Here is a 14350-nt window from a genome sequence, read left to right as displayed (position 1 = left end):
TAGCCGTATTGAGCTGGGGGCAAAGTTTTCATCTGCTTGATCAGGTGTCTAAAACCTGCAGTTCCAGAGCCACAAGTGGCTCACTTAATATTATTACACAGTTAAATATTGCCATTTTATTGTTTAATTTTTTTTGTTCTGTGCCCCTGGTAAAAAAAACTGCCCCCCCTGGTAAATTTGGTCTAGAACCGCCACTGATTTCAGCTTTTAACTTTTTGTTCTCTCTCTATTTTCTCTTCATAGTAGGTACACCTGGTCTGGCGTTCTGTTAACTGTGACATCATCCAGAGAAGACGGCTCACCCGCTACTACCATCTAATGTAGAACAGATTACATGATCAATGTGTGCTTCTGCGCTTTTTTGTCTCTGCTCTGTCTTCTCTAACCCCCAGTCAACTTTTTTAATCAATCTGTATATGATTGAATTTGACTTTGGAAAGTGCCTTAAGATGACATGTTTAATGAATTGGCGCTAGATAAATAAAATTTAATTGAAAATAAACTCTGAATGTCCGCTACCATTAGCCTCATTAATAACTTAATTCTAACTCTAGTAAACGTAACTGCAGTTTGTTTAACATAATGCTTGTTTTCATTTCATTCCGCTATCGTCCGATAGTGCTACGAGCGTTAGTAAAGCATTAATAGGGAACATTATCGTCTATTTAATGGTGTTTTGTGTAACATAAGATTAACTCAAGTTAATGGCAGCATCGCCCAGATGTGCCCCAACACATAATTTCCGGTAGATCATCTGCTACAGCAGCAACTTGCTAAGTTACCAATTTCCAGGAGAAATAATTACATTAATAAAAATAAAGTGTCCTAAAGGTTATATATTTTTTATTTAGCAGATCATTCTTTAAAATGTTGTTTCCTCAAATAAGGTTTTATCTAACCTGGAGTTCATTATGAAAGGGTTAAACAGATACTAGGTGTTGTTCTAAATTAGTTAAGCTAATTTAACCACATTCCATATTCTTGGTTCTCTTACTAGGATCTGCAGTGAACCCAAGATTAACTGAATCATTCTCATTTTGATGGTTTTCAGCTATCTTTATTTGTCCTTTTGTGTGCACATAGTTCCTTAGTTTCTTTAATCTTAATTTTGCTTTGTAGTTTAGTTCACTAGCCTAGTAGAGAGGATTTGTTGATTGAAATATGGTGTTAATTCAGATGCACAACATTTTATAGCGGTGTTCCCTGGATGTTCATTTATTTCTGTTAATAAATTCTTATACTTGAAGAGAAGTTGTCACTCATTTATTCTATGTGTGCAGAGTTTGCTGTTAAAAGAACGCCAGTGCACTATACATTTGGCACAGTTGTGTAAACTTTTGAATCTTGTTCTGTTGTCCAAAAATTAAATTAAAGACAATTCTGGTCCTTTCAACTATTCATAAAATAATACATTAATTGAAACTTGTAAATTATCATCCTACGTATCTCTCCTCCCACTGAGGCGAACAAACTTGTAGAGCATAAAGAACTGGAGATAAGGTATTAAATCTGATTGCCAGGGGACTACAGATCTGAAGATGTGCTGCTATTAGAAGCTGTGAATCTGTGAGAGGTTTATTAGGATGATGAGGGATGGAGGCTGTATGTGATGAGAAGCTCCTGTGCAATCATCCAGCAGAAGAAATTTGTGTCCTTAACGCCCTGAGGGAGAAGCTTATCAAATCTTTCTTTTTTTTTTTTAACCCTACAGCACACGGAGCATTTAGTGTGAAATTGACTGCAGACTGGTTTGTCCACCCCCACTCTCTAACTAGGGCCGAATATGTGGGTAATTCAATCCACGCTGCACACAGGTGTGGATGGAAGCCTGTTTTTCTAATGTCAACATGTTGGAGTTCAAACTTCCCTTAGCGATGCAATACAAACTTGTTAATTAAACTGACAACAAAGTCCATATTCTAGCTCTAATAAAATATAAGCCATGTTTCGTTTTGAGGTGATGACTCCAAGTAGTTGTCAAAATACATATCTGTGGATCCTTTATGTACACACGCTCCACCTATCATTTTTAATTTCTACTGGGAATTTCTGTTCAAAGATTATGCAATTCCAACTGAAGTTATGGGTGGTAGATAACATTTCATTAAACATCATCTTCTCACTACTCCACCATGTGACACACACGTGCCATAATCCTCAGGTGATTGATTATTTTTAGGTTACTGGGGTTTGTGCATTCTTTCAGTCTTTCACCTTTTAGTCTTTGTTAGTGATTATTTAGTATTCTGTTCATTATAGATTTAGTTTGTTACTCCTGTTTCTGTTAGATCCTTACTTTCGTGTCTGCCTGTCTTCGGGGCCCTGTTTCACAAAGCTGGGTTAGTGGATATCCAGAGTAATTTTGGGGGTCAATTCCAGCATACCCTGACTTTTCTGTTTCAGAAAGCTCAGAAGACTTTACCCTGAGTCAAATTATGACAACATATTACTTTGTGAAAGAACCTTGCTCGGTAGCAAGGCTGTTAGGGTTAACTGCGAGTTTTTCCTACTTTTTAGCTGACATTTTCAAAAGGAAGGAAGTGTTGGAAAAGCAGTGTCCTTTTCGGGAGGAGCCTGCATTCTACAGTGCAAATACTCCACAGAAATCTCTGTTGGGGGAGGTTGATTACACCAGGGTTAAATGTCTTATAATTTCTGGAGTAATATATTTTCAAGCATTACTGTTTTCCGCTGCTCTCAAAAATTTATCTTAATCTTCTCAGGCTGCACATCTCTCCTACGCTTTCAGTTCTGAACAATTTCTTTGTGCTGCACTTTGTTTTCATGCCAACAGCTTTTTAATAATCTTGGTGACGCTGTAATCTCTAAATCTTTCAGAGGCAACTGTATGTCATGCTGTCATAAATGTCACTGTTGCACTCAGTCTATAGAGTTTAATGTTGTTCCAGATGTCTGAGATCCACAAGTTTAATAAAATAACTAATAAACAGGATGAAAGCAATACTTTATTCTGTATTAAATTTTGAGACTTCTAGCTCTAATTTGACATTCATATATTTTCCCCCAAAAACCGTTAGGCCTGCAGCACATTTCTTCACTTAACTAACACCACCTCTACTTCAACCTAAAGTATAAATATAGGCTATATGATTAATATAAACTGAGGTTGGCACAAATTATACACCTACAAGAAATTCATCAACTCATTTTTAGAAGGACGGGCAAAGCCCAAACAAAAATAAATTAACGAACATATCAGTTATTTCCATATCTTACAACATCCCATGATTAATTGCAAACACAGCAGTTGATTAAAGTTAAACATAAGAATAACTAATAACTGGACATTACCTTTGTGTTTTCATACTTTATCTTGATTTGCTGCCATGTCCTTTTTACGCCTGTCGTAATCTCATCTAGAAACACAATCAGTGCCCCCCCCCCCCCTCCCATTTTTTTGGGTGTTGAATAAGCTTTAGTGTTAGAATGCAGCTTTAATTCTCCATCAAATAATGGTCAACTCACTCATACATTGACTTTTTCAGTGATTCTCTGCCACTAGCTCGCTTTTTCTACAGCAACAGCACTGCTTATTTTTTGTTAATTATGGTTTAATCTTCTCCGTATGCCTTCATTAAAGATTTCTAATTCCACTGGTGGGAAACGCGCTCTTCCAAGCTTCTTATTTCCCGCCGTTGCCATGGTGAATCACGTTATCTGCGTCCCATTGATGAGGGCTTCTTTCAGGCTTATGCTGGCGCTTAACTCTGGGGTGATTGGATGCTGAGTTCAGTTACCTGACTGATATCACCTGTTCTGAAACCGAAAAGGCTGAGTATGACAGAGTGAGGTAGAGCTACTCAGAGTAGAATGGCCATTCTTTCTGAAACAGGTCCCTGGTCAGTTAGTGAGTTTACTTAGTCATGGCCTGTTTAGTTATTGTGTTTTTGTGTGGTTCTGTTTCTTTCCTTGTCTTCTGCCATGTCATTGCTCCCAAGCTCTTGTCTGCACTTTGGTCCTGCTACAACTCCACATTATACGACAACACGGGTGACGGAAGCTGAATAAGGAGCGTCTATTTAGTAAATATTTATCGAGGCTAATATTAATGATGATCAAATGAAAAATAGTTAAAAGTAAAAACATAGTTCTGTTGTAAAACTGAAGATGTATCAGGGATTCAGCCTGAGATTTGACCTTGAGATATATAGAACCATTTATGATTGACCTCATGTTCTGTTCATGCACAGCACTTTGAATCTTCTTGTTACTGAATAGTGCTATATAGATAAACTTGCCTTGCCTCAAGGTGGCCAACTCCTGTGGCTGTTGAATAAAATCCAAATCATAACCCCTCCAGCGCCGAGCTTGACAGTTTTTAGGGCGTTCATCATACTGTTCTAGCTGGTATTAGCCTTGCTTCATGATACACCGCATTATAACCACACATCCTCACTCTGGGCTCTTCTGTCCAGACATTGTTCTAAAATTATTCAGATTGCTCATCTTTGCAAACCTCACCTGTCAGATTCAGAGTAAATAAATAAATAAAAATAACATTTTCTGGCAAGCCTTTTAAAGAAGATTGATTTGTTTAGTCTTATTTAAATTCCACTGTCATAAACTTTAACCATCATCACGCTCGATCAAACGTGTAGATCCTGTGATGGGGTCCCAGGTTTTCTTTTTCTGTCTTCCTCCTTTTCTCTCTGTCTGTGTTTGGGGTTATTTGAGCATTATGCAGTTTGACCTTCAGGGAAATTTTGTTTGGATCTCCACCCCTGAGAGGACTGACAGCTGTTTTAGACACGTTCTGCTTGTGAACACTGTTTATCACTGTTGACAGACTCCTGGCAATTTAAAAATGCTCTAAAGCCCCAGATGGATGGCCGGTAGGGGCTGCTTCTCAAGCCTTATTATTGTTGTATTTCCCTCTTGTGTAAAAGCACACATGATTGTTCCAGACTAGCAAAATACTTAAGACTTTGGAAATCTCTTCCCTTTAGTATGGAGATTTTTTTTAAAAGCAACTCAAAACTCATTATTTTGCAATAGCTTTGGATTAACCATTTGGATGAACCGATGTTTAATGTTTTTTTTCTCTTCTGTACAGCTATTTGTGACAGAAGGCCCTGCTGTAAATAAGCATTTACTAACAGAGGGCGGTAAATAGGTATTTGAAACTAGCCTGGCCAGCCAGGCTGAATAACACGGAGAATAAATTAGTCTGGTTAGGCTCCATTTCCTTTCGGCCCAACACAGACAAGACCAATCACAACGCGGAAGGCGGGACTTTACGATGCATCACTTTCAGCGGCAGAATTACCCATAATGCAGCAGCACTTTTCTGCAAACATTTTTGTTGCTTTATGCCTTGGGAGATTTAGAAAGTACATTTGAGTACACCATGTATCCTCTGATTCTTTTTTTTAGACAGAAGTGGCAAAAAATGGTTTACTTGAGAGTTTGCTTGATGGCATGACATGGTTCACATAGTACAAATTGAAAAAACAGAGCACGTCCCTTGGAGATTTTTGTGTCACATCCATATTTATCTGATTGGTCCCAACCTATTTAACAAAAAAAATTAATCCAGAAAATCCCATTGTATCATATTCAAATAATTAATTTGAATATTCAATATTTGATCACCTATCAACCAACAAGAATTTTGGCTCTCGCAAACTAACATCTATGTTAGTTTGCCTTTAAGAAGCCCCCCCGCCCCCCATCATCCACTTCTTGTACTACCTTGTACTAATGTCACCTCTTTAAACACTTTACTTGTATAAAAGACACCTATCCACACACTCAGTAAATCAGACTGTAATAGCTCTACCATGGACAAGATCAAAAAGCTCTCTAAGGACACCAGGGACAGATTTAGAAAAGGAAAGAAATTTAGGATGACTGTCAATCTCCCTCAGATCAAGATCTTACCTTGGAGTATCAAAAGATCATGAGAATTGTCAGGTATCAGTCCATAATGGAGATGGGACCACAGTCTCAAAGGTTACCTACCTACGCCATCATGGATTAAAACCCTGCAGCGCGCTTAAAGGTCCCCCTGCTCAAGCCAGCCCTTGCCCATCTCAAGTGTGCCTACGACCATCAGGATGATCCAGTGACAGCTGGAAGGTCGTGGTCAAGTGAGACAAAAATATAACTTTTTGGTATAAACTCCACTCACTGGGTTTGGAGGAAGAATAATGATGAGTACCATCCCAAGAACACTATCTCACAAGCATGGGGATGGAAACATGATGCTTTGGGGATTTGTTTCAGCAAAGAGGACAGGACGACTGCATCGTATTGAGGGGAGGATGGACTGGCCCATGTATTATGAGACTTTGAGCAATAACCTCCTTGCCTCAGTAAGAGCACTGAAGATGGGTTGTGGCTGTACCTCTATGTCTGACCTCTGTAATTGTAAGCAAAGGCTTCTGTACCAAATATTAAATTCCATTTTTCTGTTGTATCAAATATTGATGAGATTACATTGTCTTCTTGGCATTGTGGATCCAGACCAACAAATTGCAAAACTCCTTCTTTGATAAAGATGGTAACACTTATTGATTGGCAGCAGCAGCAGCTGTTTCTCAAAGGTTATTGTGGACCTATTCCTTCCTTCCACACCTGTATGCTCCAGACCAGCTCACTGGTGATTTGTTAACTAGTTGTATTTGGTTGCCAGAACCTGGATGCTACTTTTGCCCTGATAAAACTGCCTTTTTATGACAGAACATAATACATCAGGTAATCTTGCTCATTTAATGTGTCTTATGTCTCTTATAGGGTGAGGAGCTCAGTCATCCGGGGAGGACTCAGAGTAGAGCCGCTGCTCCTCCACGTCGAGAGGAGCCAGTTGAGGTGGCTCGGTCATCTGGTCAGGATGCCTCCTGGACGCCTCCCTAGTGAGGTGTTCTCTCCAGGACACGCTGGAGGGACTATGTCTCTCTGCTGGCCTGGGAACGCCTTGGGATTCCTCCTGAGAAGCTGGCCCAAGTGGCCGGGGAGAGGGACGTCTGGGTCTCCCTACTGAAGCTGCTACCCCCGCGACCCGACCCCGGATAAGCAGAAGAGGATGGATGTCTGATACATGTGGTACACGTTTTTGAGATCTAGTATGTGTTGGGCCACACAGTCATGAAATGAAACTTACATTAAATGGAATATGAAACACAAACCACGGTGGTGCAGCCCTGTGTTTTCAGACTGTGTGTGTGTGTGTGTGTGTTCACCTTTATTTTGTCTATAAAACAAAGAAAATGAATCAAAAAGACCATATTTTGATTTTCCACAACAGATTTGATGGAAGGGGTGGTGATGAAACATGTTAGCAAATTACAGATAATTTGTGGTTACTCTGCTCCCTCCAGCACACGCAGAAGGTTGTTGACAGCATGTGCAGCTGAGTACAGCAGAGGCCGTTTAGTGTCATTTCAGCCATTTCCAGCAGTAGTGGAATTGTATACCATTATCTGAGCTCAACACTTGTGCAACATGGATACAAATAGGGAGTCTGCTCCCTGACAGATATGAGTGTAAAAATTGTCTGTTTCCCCCCCTTATGACTTGTCACATCAAAACATATGCCCACATTATCATAATCACAGGTTATTTGGATCTGCACACATCCTGCTCTTAAGGATTTTCTGTTTTCGGCTACATAAATCATCTGTGCAATTATTCCACCTGCGTGCTTCATTGATCATCTGAGAAAGCGAGGGGGGGGGGAGAAGGAGAAGAAAAAATTAGAGCAGATGACCTGCAGCTGGAAGAAGAGGAGCATGTGTGTGTTCATGTGTTGCTTGTAAATGTGATTAAAATGGAGCATGTAAAACACAGGAAGGAGGATCTGCCTCCTGAAATAACATGGGAGTGGAGACAGGAGGGTAACTACTCCAGACTACCTGCTACCTGTTCTAGGCATGGGCAACCCTGGTCAGATCTTTACTTACACTCATCGTGGTCATGAATATCAGAATTATTTGGGGCTTTTTAAGACTTATTTGAGCAGTTAGGTTTTTACCAAGATGGAATAATTACACAACAAACAGCTAGTATTTAAAAAATGTATGTTTCACCCATCCCTTGTCTATACCGGCGTATCCTTACAAGGTATATTATCCCTCCAGCATTTAGTGGGTGAGAGGCAGGGGTACCATGGGCAGGTCCATCACAGGCCAACACAGACACACAGATCATAAATATCTGTGCACACATACCCAAGGCCAATTTAGACAGACCTGTTAATGATGTTCTTGGACTGTGGCTGGAGTACCTGGTAAGAACCCATGGATGCACGAGGAAAACATGCAAACTCTGTACAGAACGGACCAGCGTCCTCTCTGAAACGAATTTAACATCATTATGGCTTGAGAGGGTGCCAACCAGAGACAGAGTGGGACAAAAAAATTAGCCCTGCCATTTTGTACCAAACTGGCCCACCGCATTCAATAACACACACATTTTCGGGCTTTTGAATGTGTACTATACCGACTATACAACTCTTTGAAACCCGCATACCTTAAGCAATGAAACGAGTTCATAAAAATCAGTGAGAGTGGACACTCACTTTCCAACTAGTGTCATTTGTTAACATTACAAAAACGCCACCACTTCGTCATAGTAAAGCAGCATTTAACCTGTGTGTTTCAGGAAAGAGGAAAAGAGAAATGATGGCTCGGAAGCTAACTCGGTTGTAACTCTACTCACATTGTGAACATACCCAGACTAAAAGGATGAAAGTAGCTGAGCTCTTGAATGAGCTTTGAACGCTTGGACTCTGCATGTGTATGTTTGAGAGAGAGAGAGAGAGAGAGAGAGAGAGAGAGAGAGAGAGAGAGATATGTATATAATCATTGGTCAATCCTCAAGATAAAACCAGCCATGTAGAAACAACAAATTTAAGAAGGATGATGACACAAGGATGAGGGAGAGAGAAAAATAAATAGACATAGATTGATCTGATTATCACCGTTTTCCAGACAAAGCAGTGCTGAATGAAGGTCTGTGAACTCCTTAAACAAGGCCTTAAAAATGAGGATGGGGTGTACGAGACCCTTGTTCGGAGGTCTCAGTCCTTGATGCGCTGTCCCGAGGTTCAAGTCTGGACCTGCGGTCCTCTCTCAACCCCATTTCATATGTTCACCGTGCACCTACCAAGGAACAGGGGAGCAAGGTAAGGCACATCCCAAAGAACTCCTACAAGTGAAAGCCTCCTGTCAGAAAACAGTCATAGTCCACACATTATCTGTTCTTACAAATTGTTAAACGATGTCTGACGGTTTTCTCACATTGAACGCTGTTAAGTTCAGGATGGGGGACATAAAAGTACCGACCTAAGCTTATATTCACATCCAGTCAGTGGACACGCTGATATACATAGCTGCTAGTCGTAAGAGCATGGGCTAACTCAATCCACATTTAAAATAGAAACTAACCTGGCCACATCAAATTAACCAAAATTGTTTTATTGAAATTTTTTCATTTTAACACGAGAAACCTACCGACAGATATTCCAGACCAGGACGAGTGGACTTCGTTCCAACATTCCTGCATTTGTTGATTTTGGCTCAGGAACAGCATGTTTGACGTCACCTCACTACTTTCTATTGGATTAATGTCCGGGCATATTTACTCCTCACCGGACTAAAACTGAGTTGTAAAGACGCAAAACTGCTAAAACATCTAATATTTAAATAAATGAAAGAATTAAATCAGTAGACAAATTCAGCTTTATTGACATGAACAGTTGTGTTTATACAAGGCAGGAGCTGGGAGGAAGCTCAAAATAATGCAACTCATACAAAAACTGTCCGTTTATTCTGGGACTGGGTTTGTAGTGGATTATATCTTGAGGAATTCCTTTAAAGATAGATGGAATAAAAACATTATTATTATTATTATTAAAATGGAAAAGCCTCCTTTACAGAGCTTCTTTTCTTTAAAACGACTTCATAATTAGTACAAAACATGCATCCCATGTTATTTCACAAATATCAGTCTTACAATGTACAGTGATTGCACAAAATCAAATTAAAATCATAAAAAAAACATTACACAAACTGTAAAAATCCGTCACAGACGCTACACGCGGGACACACCTGACTAGTCCTATCCTCACACAATGAAAAGCAACCATTAATTAATTTACACAACCAAAACGGTTTCGTCCTCTGACTCCTGGGCTACTTTCAAAATAGCCTGAGGTAAGCTTTAGCACGAGAGACATTGCTCAGTCAATGCTTAAAAAAAAACCGTGAAGTGACTGATATAAACAAAAGAAATGTCCCTTTTAAAAAGGAATTGTCCGTTTCATATTTGCTGTAAACAAATTCAAAGTGCAAAAAGTACTTCTGAACACTTTAGCTGATCCAATTCCTCTTGACCCGATGACTTACGTTCAACTTGGACACACCCTAAACAAATGTGATCAATTACACCGACGAAAAGAAAAGAAGGCAAAAACCCAAAAGGCAAAAGAGTTCGGACGAGAGCGGCTCAGTGGTCCCTTTTCTGCTTGCGCCCCGCGTCTACCTCGTCCAGGCCGCTGGCTGACCTGGACTGCTGCAGTTCTCTGAGCTGGGAGTGAGTGCGCGGCGGCTGCTTCTTCAGCTTCTCCAGGTGAACGTCGATGGGGTCGAGCTCGGGCTCGGCGGCGGGGACGGGCAGGTAGCCGCCGTCCCTCGGCAGGCATAGGCACCAGCCGGCGCCGGCCAGGTCCAGCTCGCTGTAGTCGAACTCCTTCTTCTTCAGCTTGAAGTCCACCATGTCGGCCGACTCGCTCATGTCCACCAGCAGGTTCCAGAAGACGCAGCTTAGCACGATGCCCAGCAGCTGCAGGGAGGGAGAGCCGAACACAAACGCTCAGGCGTGTTCTGCTGAAAACTTATCTTTAAATCAAGACTCAATAATAATCACTGCTTTAAGCAGCAAAATAATGGTTGTTCAAAACAAAGATTCTCAGCAGCATTTATTAAAACCAGACATTCTGTCAGTGACGGAGGACAGAATGTGCAACGTTAGCCAACAGGACATGTGTTACATTTTGGAATAAAACTTTGACCCAATCAATATCTGTAAAATCCTCAGACTCAGGAGCAAAACACAACTCTAATCATCTGTTTCAGGGTGAAGCTATTTGCAGGTCAGTCCATTCTTCTGATTTTGAACCAAAACTACGTCTATATTTTCTATTCCGACAAAATTAGTAGTCCCAACAGTATATTTGCACAGATTTGCATGCAATCATTTTATAATCTGATACTGTTTTTTTAAAGTGGTTTCTAAGAACGAACCGTTTTGTTTTCCCAAGAATGCCTTATCGATTTAAAGAAAAGCATTCTTGAAGTGAACTCTGCAGTAAAATGTCCTCACAATGTGGAGGTATGCCTCTTCAGGTCACGACCTGCACTGCTCTGGTCATTAAGAAAAAGAAACTCTTAGTGTTTTTCTAGCTGAGCAGACGAGTGCAACCAGACACCGAAATAGGTGCAAATTACTCCCATCAGCTGAATTTAATAGACATGTTTGCATATACATGTATATGACTTATTTTAGAACAGCAGACATTTCATCATAAGATTAAGCCTTATCTTCAGCAACTGTGGATAAATGAATGAGCAGGAGACAAAATTGAGGCATTTCAAAAAGAATGAACTAGTTGGCTCATCAGAGCTGAGCTGCGGAGGGATTATGGAGAACACTTCAAACTAAATCAAAATTTCAATGAGAAACAATCAGAGAGAGACGCATGTTTTAGAAACTTTCACAGGAAATAACGACGGCAGTGGAGTCTCATTAATAATAACCAGCCTCAGGTGGAGAGTTGCATTAAGTCTAAAACGGCGCTTCTGGTTTCGTTTTGGGGGACTGGGTCTGTGAGTTTTCAATTACCTGTGGCAGCCCGATGGCACAGCAGAGGGCAATGGTTATTCCAATGTTGTCACTCATCCAGAGGTTGACCGCATGGATGCAGCCGCGCACATGGATCACCTCCTGCAGGGTTTCACGCTGATGGGCAGAGCGGAGCCAAGAAAACAAGAAGAAGGTGGAAAGTTTCAGTTCTGAAATGAAACTCTGCAGCCCCAGTGGCCCAGTTAAAGAGCAAAGCTCAGCGAGTGAAGTTCTGAAACGCAAAGCTGCTCCGGCAAAACGTTTCAGCTTCAACTGAGAAGGAACAAACTATCAATAAAACTTCCCTCATATTAATAACACTATAACTTATATGAATGAATGGAAGTATATTTCGAACAATAACTGTGAACAAAAAAGACATAAAAACACAAGAGAGATAAATGTACAGAAATCAGTTTGAATGCTATCATTAAAAACAGAATACCTTAAGCAGAGTTCTCCACTCCGGGAATCTCTGCTTAATTAGACTTTTCATACCAATATAAGGCAACTGGTTAACAAGTTAAGCAAGTACGGTGGTATCAAGAAGGGGTATATTTGGTCAGTTCTAACAGTTCTGACCATTCTTCTTTGCAAAATTACTTAAAGGGGCTTAGTAACATACTATGATGATAACACAAAAAAACATAATCATCTTTAAATAAAACATACAGCAAGCATCCGTCCTGATTGTGTTTATTTGTCTCTTTTGAGGCTGAAAAGAACTTTGCAGCGGGCGTGATTAGCAGACATAAACATGGTTGTGCCATCTGGCTGCGGTGCCGCTGCTATCAGAAAGCTAGACAACACATGACGCAGCTACTGTTAGAACAAGCAGACTATCCTGCAAAACGTTGCAGTAAAGTGACAGTAAAGTGGCGTGGTTGAAGAGCAACCAGATCTGCAGGGTTACTTAACCTCTTTCTTTTCGCACCTCCGCCCATGTTGCCGACTCGCTCGGCTCCATTGCTCCTCCTCGTTTACTCATTGCGCACAAGCACAATGTCGTACCTTCAGTCATGTGGTCTTGTTATAGTAAATATACACAAAAGTGCTTTGTTTACTAACGAATAGAGCAAAAATAAAGTGTAAAACACAGAAATACAACATAATAACTTAACAGGGTGAGATGATTTAATCTGAAAACTATTTTATGCAACAAGAGTAAGCTACTGATGTAGAAATTAGTAGTCATAGTACGTGACTAGACCCCTTTAAGCTCCATTAAACTGAATGGAGACTCAGATTCTCAGCCTTTAGGACTGGACTTTAACTTGGCCATTCAATACATTACTAAGCTTTGACCTAAAAAGGGGAGGGAAACTCAAGTCCTCAAGACTCTAACACCTGTATGACTTAGCTGTGGCCCCGCTCCAACAAGCCATTGAGATAACCGAACGCCGTTGTCATCCAGTTAGCTCCATGAGTGGAGCTATATTCAGCTTCACCCATTTTCCCACCAACTCTGACCAGATTACCTGTCTCTGCTGAAGAAAAGCATGATGCTGCCACTACCATGCTTTACAGTGGGAATTGTGCGTTCAGAATCGTGTGAGGTTTTATCTTCCACCACACGCAGCAATCTGCATGTAGGCCAGACGGTTCACTTTAGGTCCCACTGGCCACAGCACGTACTTCTATTTGCTGTGCCCTCTACATGGATGGATGCAAACTGGGTTTCTTATGATTTTTCTATTGCTATTTCTCTATAAAAAGGCCAGATTGGTGGAATTCTTAACTAATGTCATGTCTTGGTTTGCAGGGTAGTCACACACTCTCTACTTTTGATGGTGGATTGAACAGAGCTCTATGAGATTATCAAAGGTTGGGATGTTGTTTAATCATCTAACCCTGCTTTAAAGTCTAACTCTTGGACTGAATGTATTTTAACGCAGATGCATTCAAATAGTCTCCAGAGTAAAGAAATGTATATTATATGTGAATTATGTGCGCCGTTTGGAAGTAATTTCGATAAAACTTGCTGTATAAGCGAAAGAGCCCGAACATTCTTCAATCGGGCAGCTCCGGAATGTGACGTCACAAACAGAACTAGTACCGTGCATCTGGCAATAACACCGGCTGCTAACACTATGACTTTCACTACCGATTTATTAAATTTAATTAATAACTCTTACTCTACGTACAAAAAATTAATAAAAATATGTCTGATACATCTACAAACTCCACCTCAAGCATCGGCGACTCCGATACCGAATATATATACGAAGAAACGGAGTTTGAACAAGGTGAACCTGAGGAGACTATCCAGAGTGTTCCGCGGAGTCAGCGGAGCACTCTGGATGAACAAAAATCAAATCAGATTTGTTGACGGTCCCACCGCGTATGGGAGGAGGGAGCAGCTGAGAGACGCTGGCCGAAATCGGAGTCTAAAATGACGCCTTCCAGCGTTACTTATATCCTGGTTTGCATCCTGCCAAAAGCAGACTAGTGCTACGGTTTCTCCGGGTTAACTGGATGGACAGAGCCT

General features: G+C 40.7%; 1 protein-coding gene across 1 annotated transcript in view; it reads right to left on the bottom strand.

Moving 5' to 3' along the window:
• Nucleotides 1-9683: 9683 nt before the first annotated feature.
• The window catches only part of zgc:110329 (tetraspanin), a 28591-nt gene continuing 23924 nt past the window's right edge, over nt 9684-14350 (bottom strand). The window contains exons 7-8 of the mRNA XM_012849433.3: nt 11863-11979; nt 9684-10803 (exon numbers count right to left, since the gene is read on the bottom strand). Coding sequence (XP_012704887.2) covers nt 10468-10803; nt 11863-11979 — 453 coding nt within the window. The 3' untranslated portion in view covers nt 9684-10467. The remainder of the gene's footprint in view (nt 10804-11862; nt 11980-14350) is intronic.

The sequence above is a fragment of the Fundulus heteroclitus genome, chromosome 12 (genome assembly GCF_011125445.2).
Source record: "Fundulus heteroclitus isolate FHET01 chromosome 12, MU-UCD_Fhet_4.1, whole genome shotgun sequence".
Taxonomy (NCBI): Eukaryota; Metazoa; Chordata; class Actinopteri; order Cyprinodontiformes; family Fundulidae; genus Fundulus; species Fundulus heteroclitus.
Note: the sequence above shows the minus strand (reverse complement) of the source record. Positions and strands in the feature narration are given on the sequence as shown.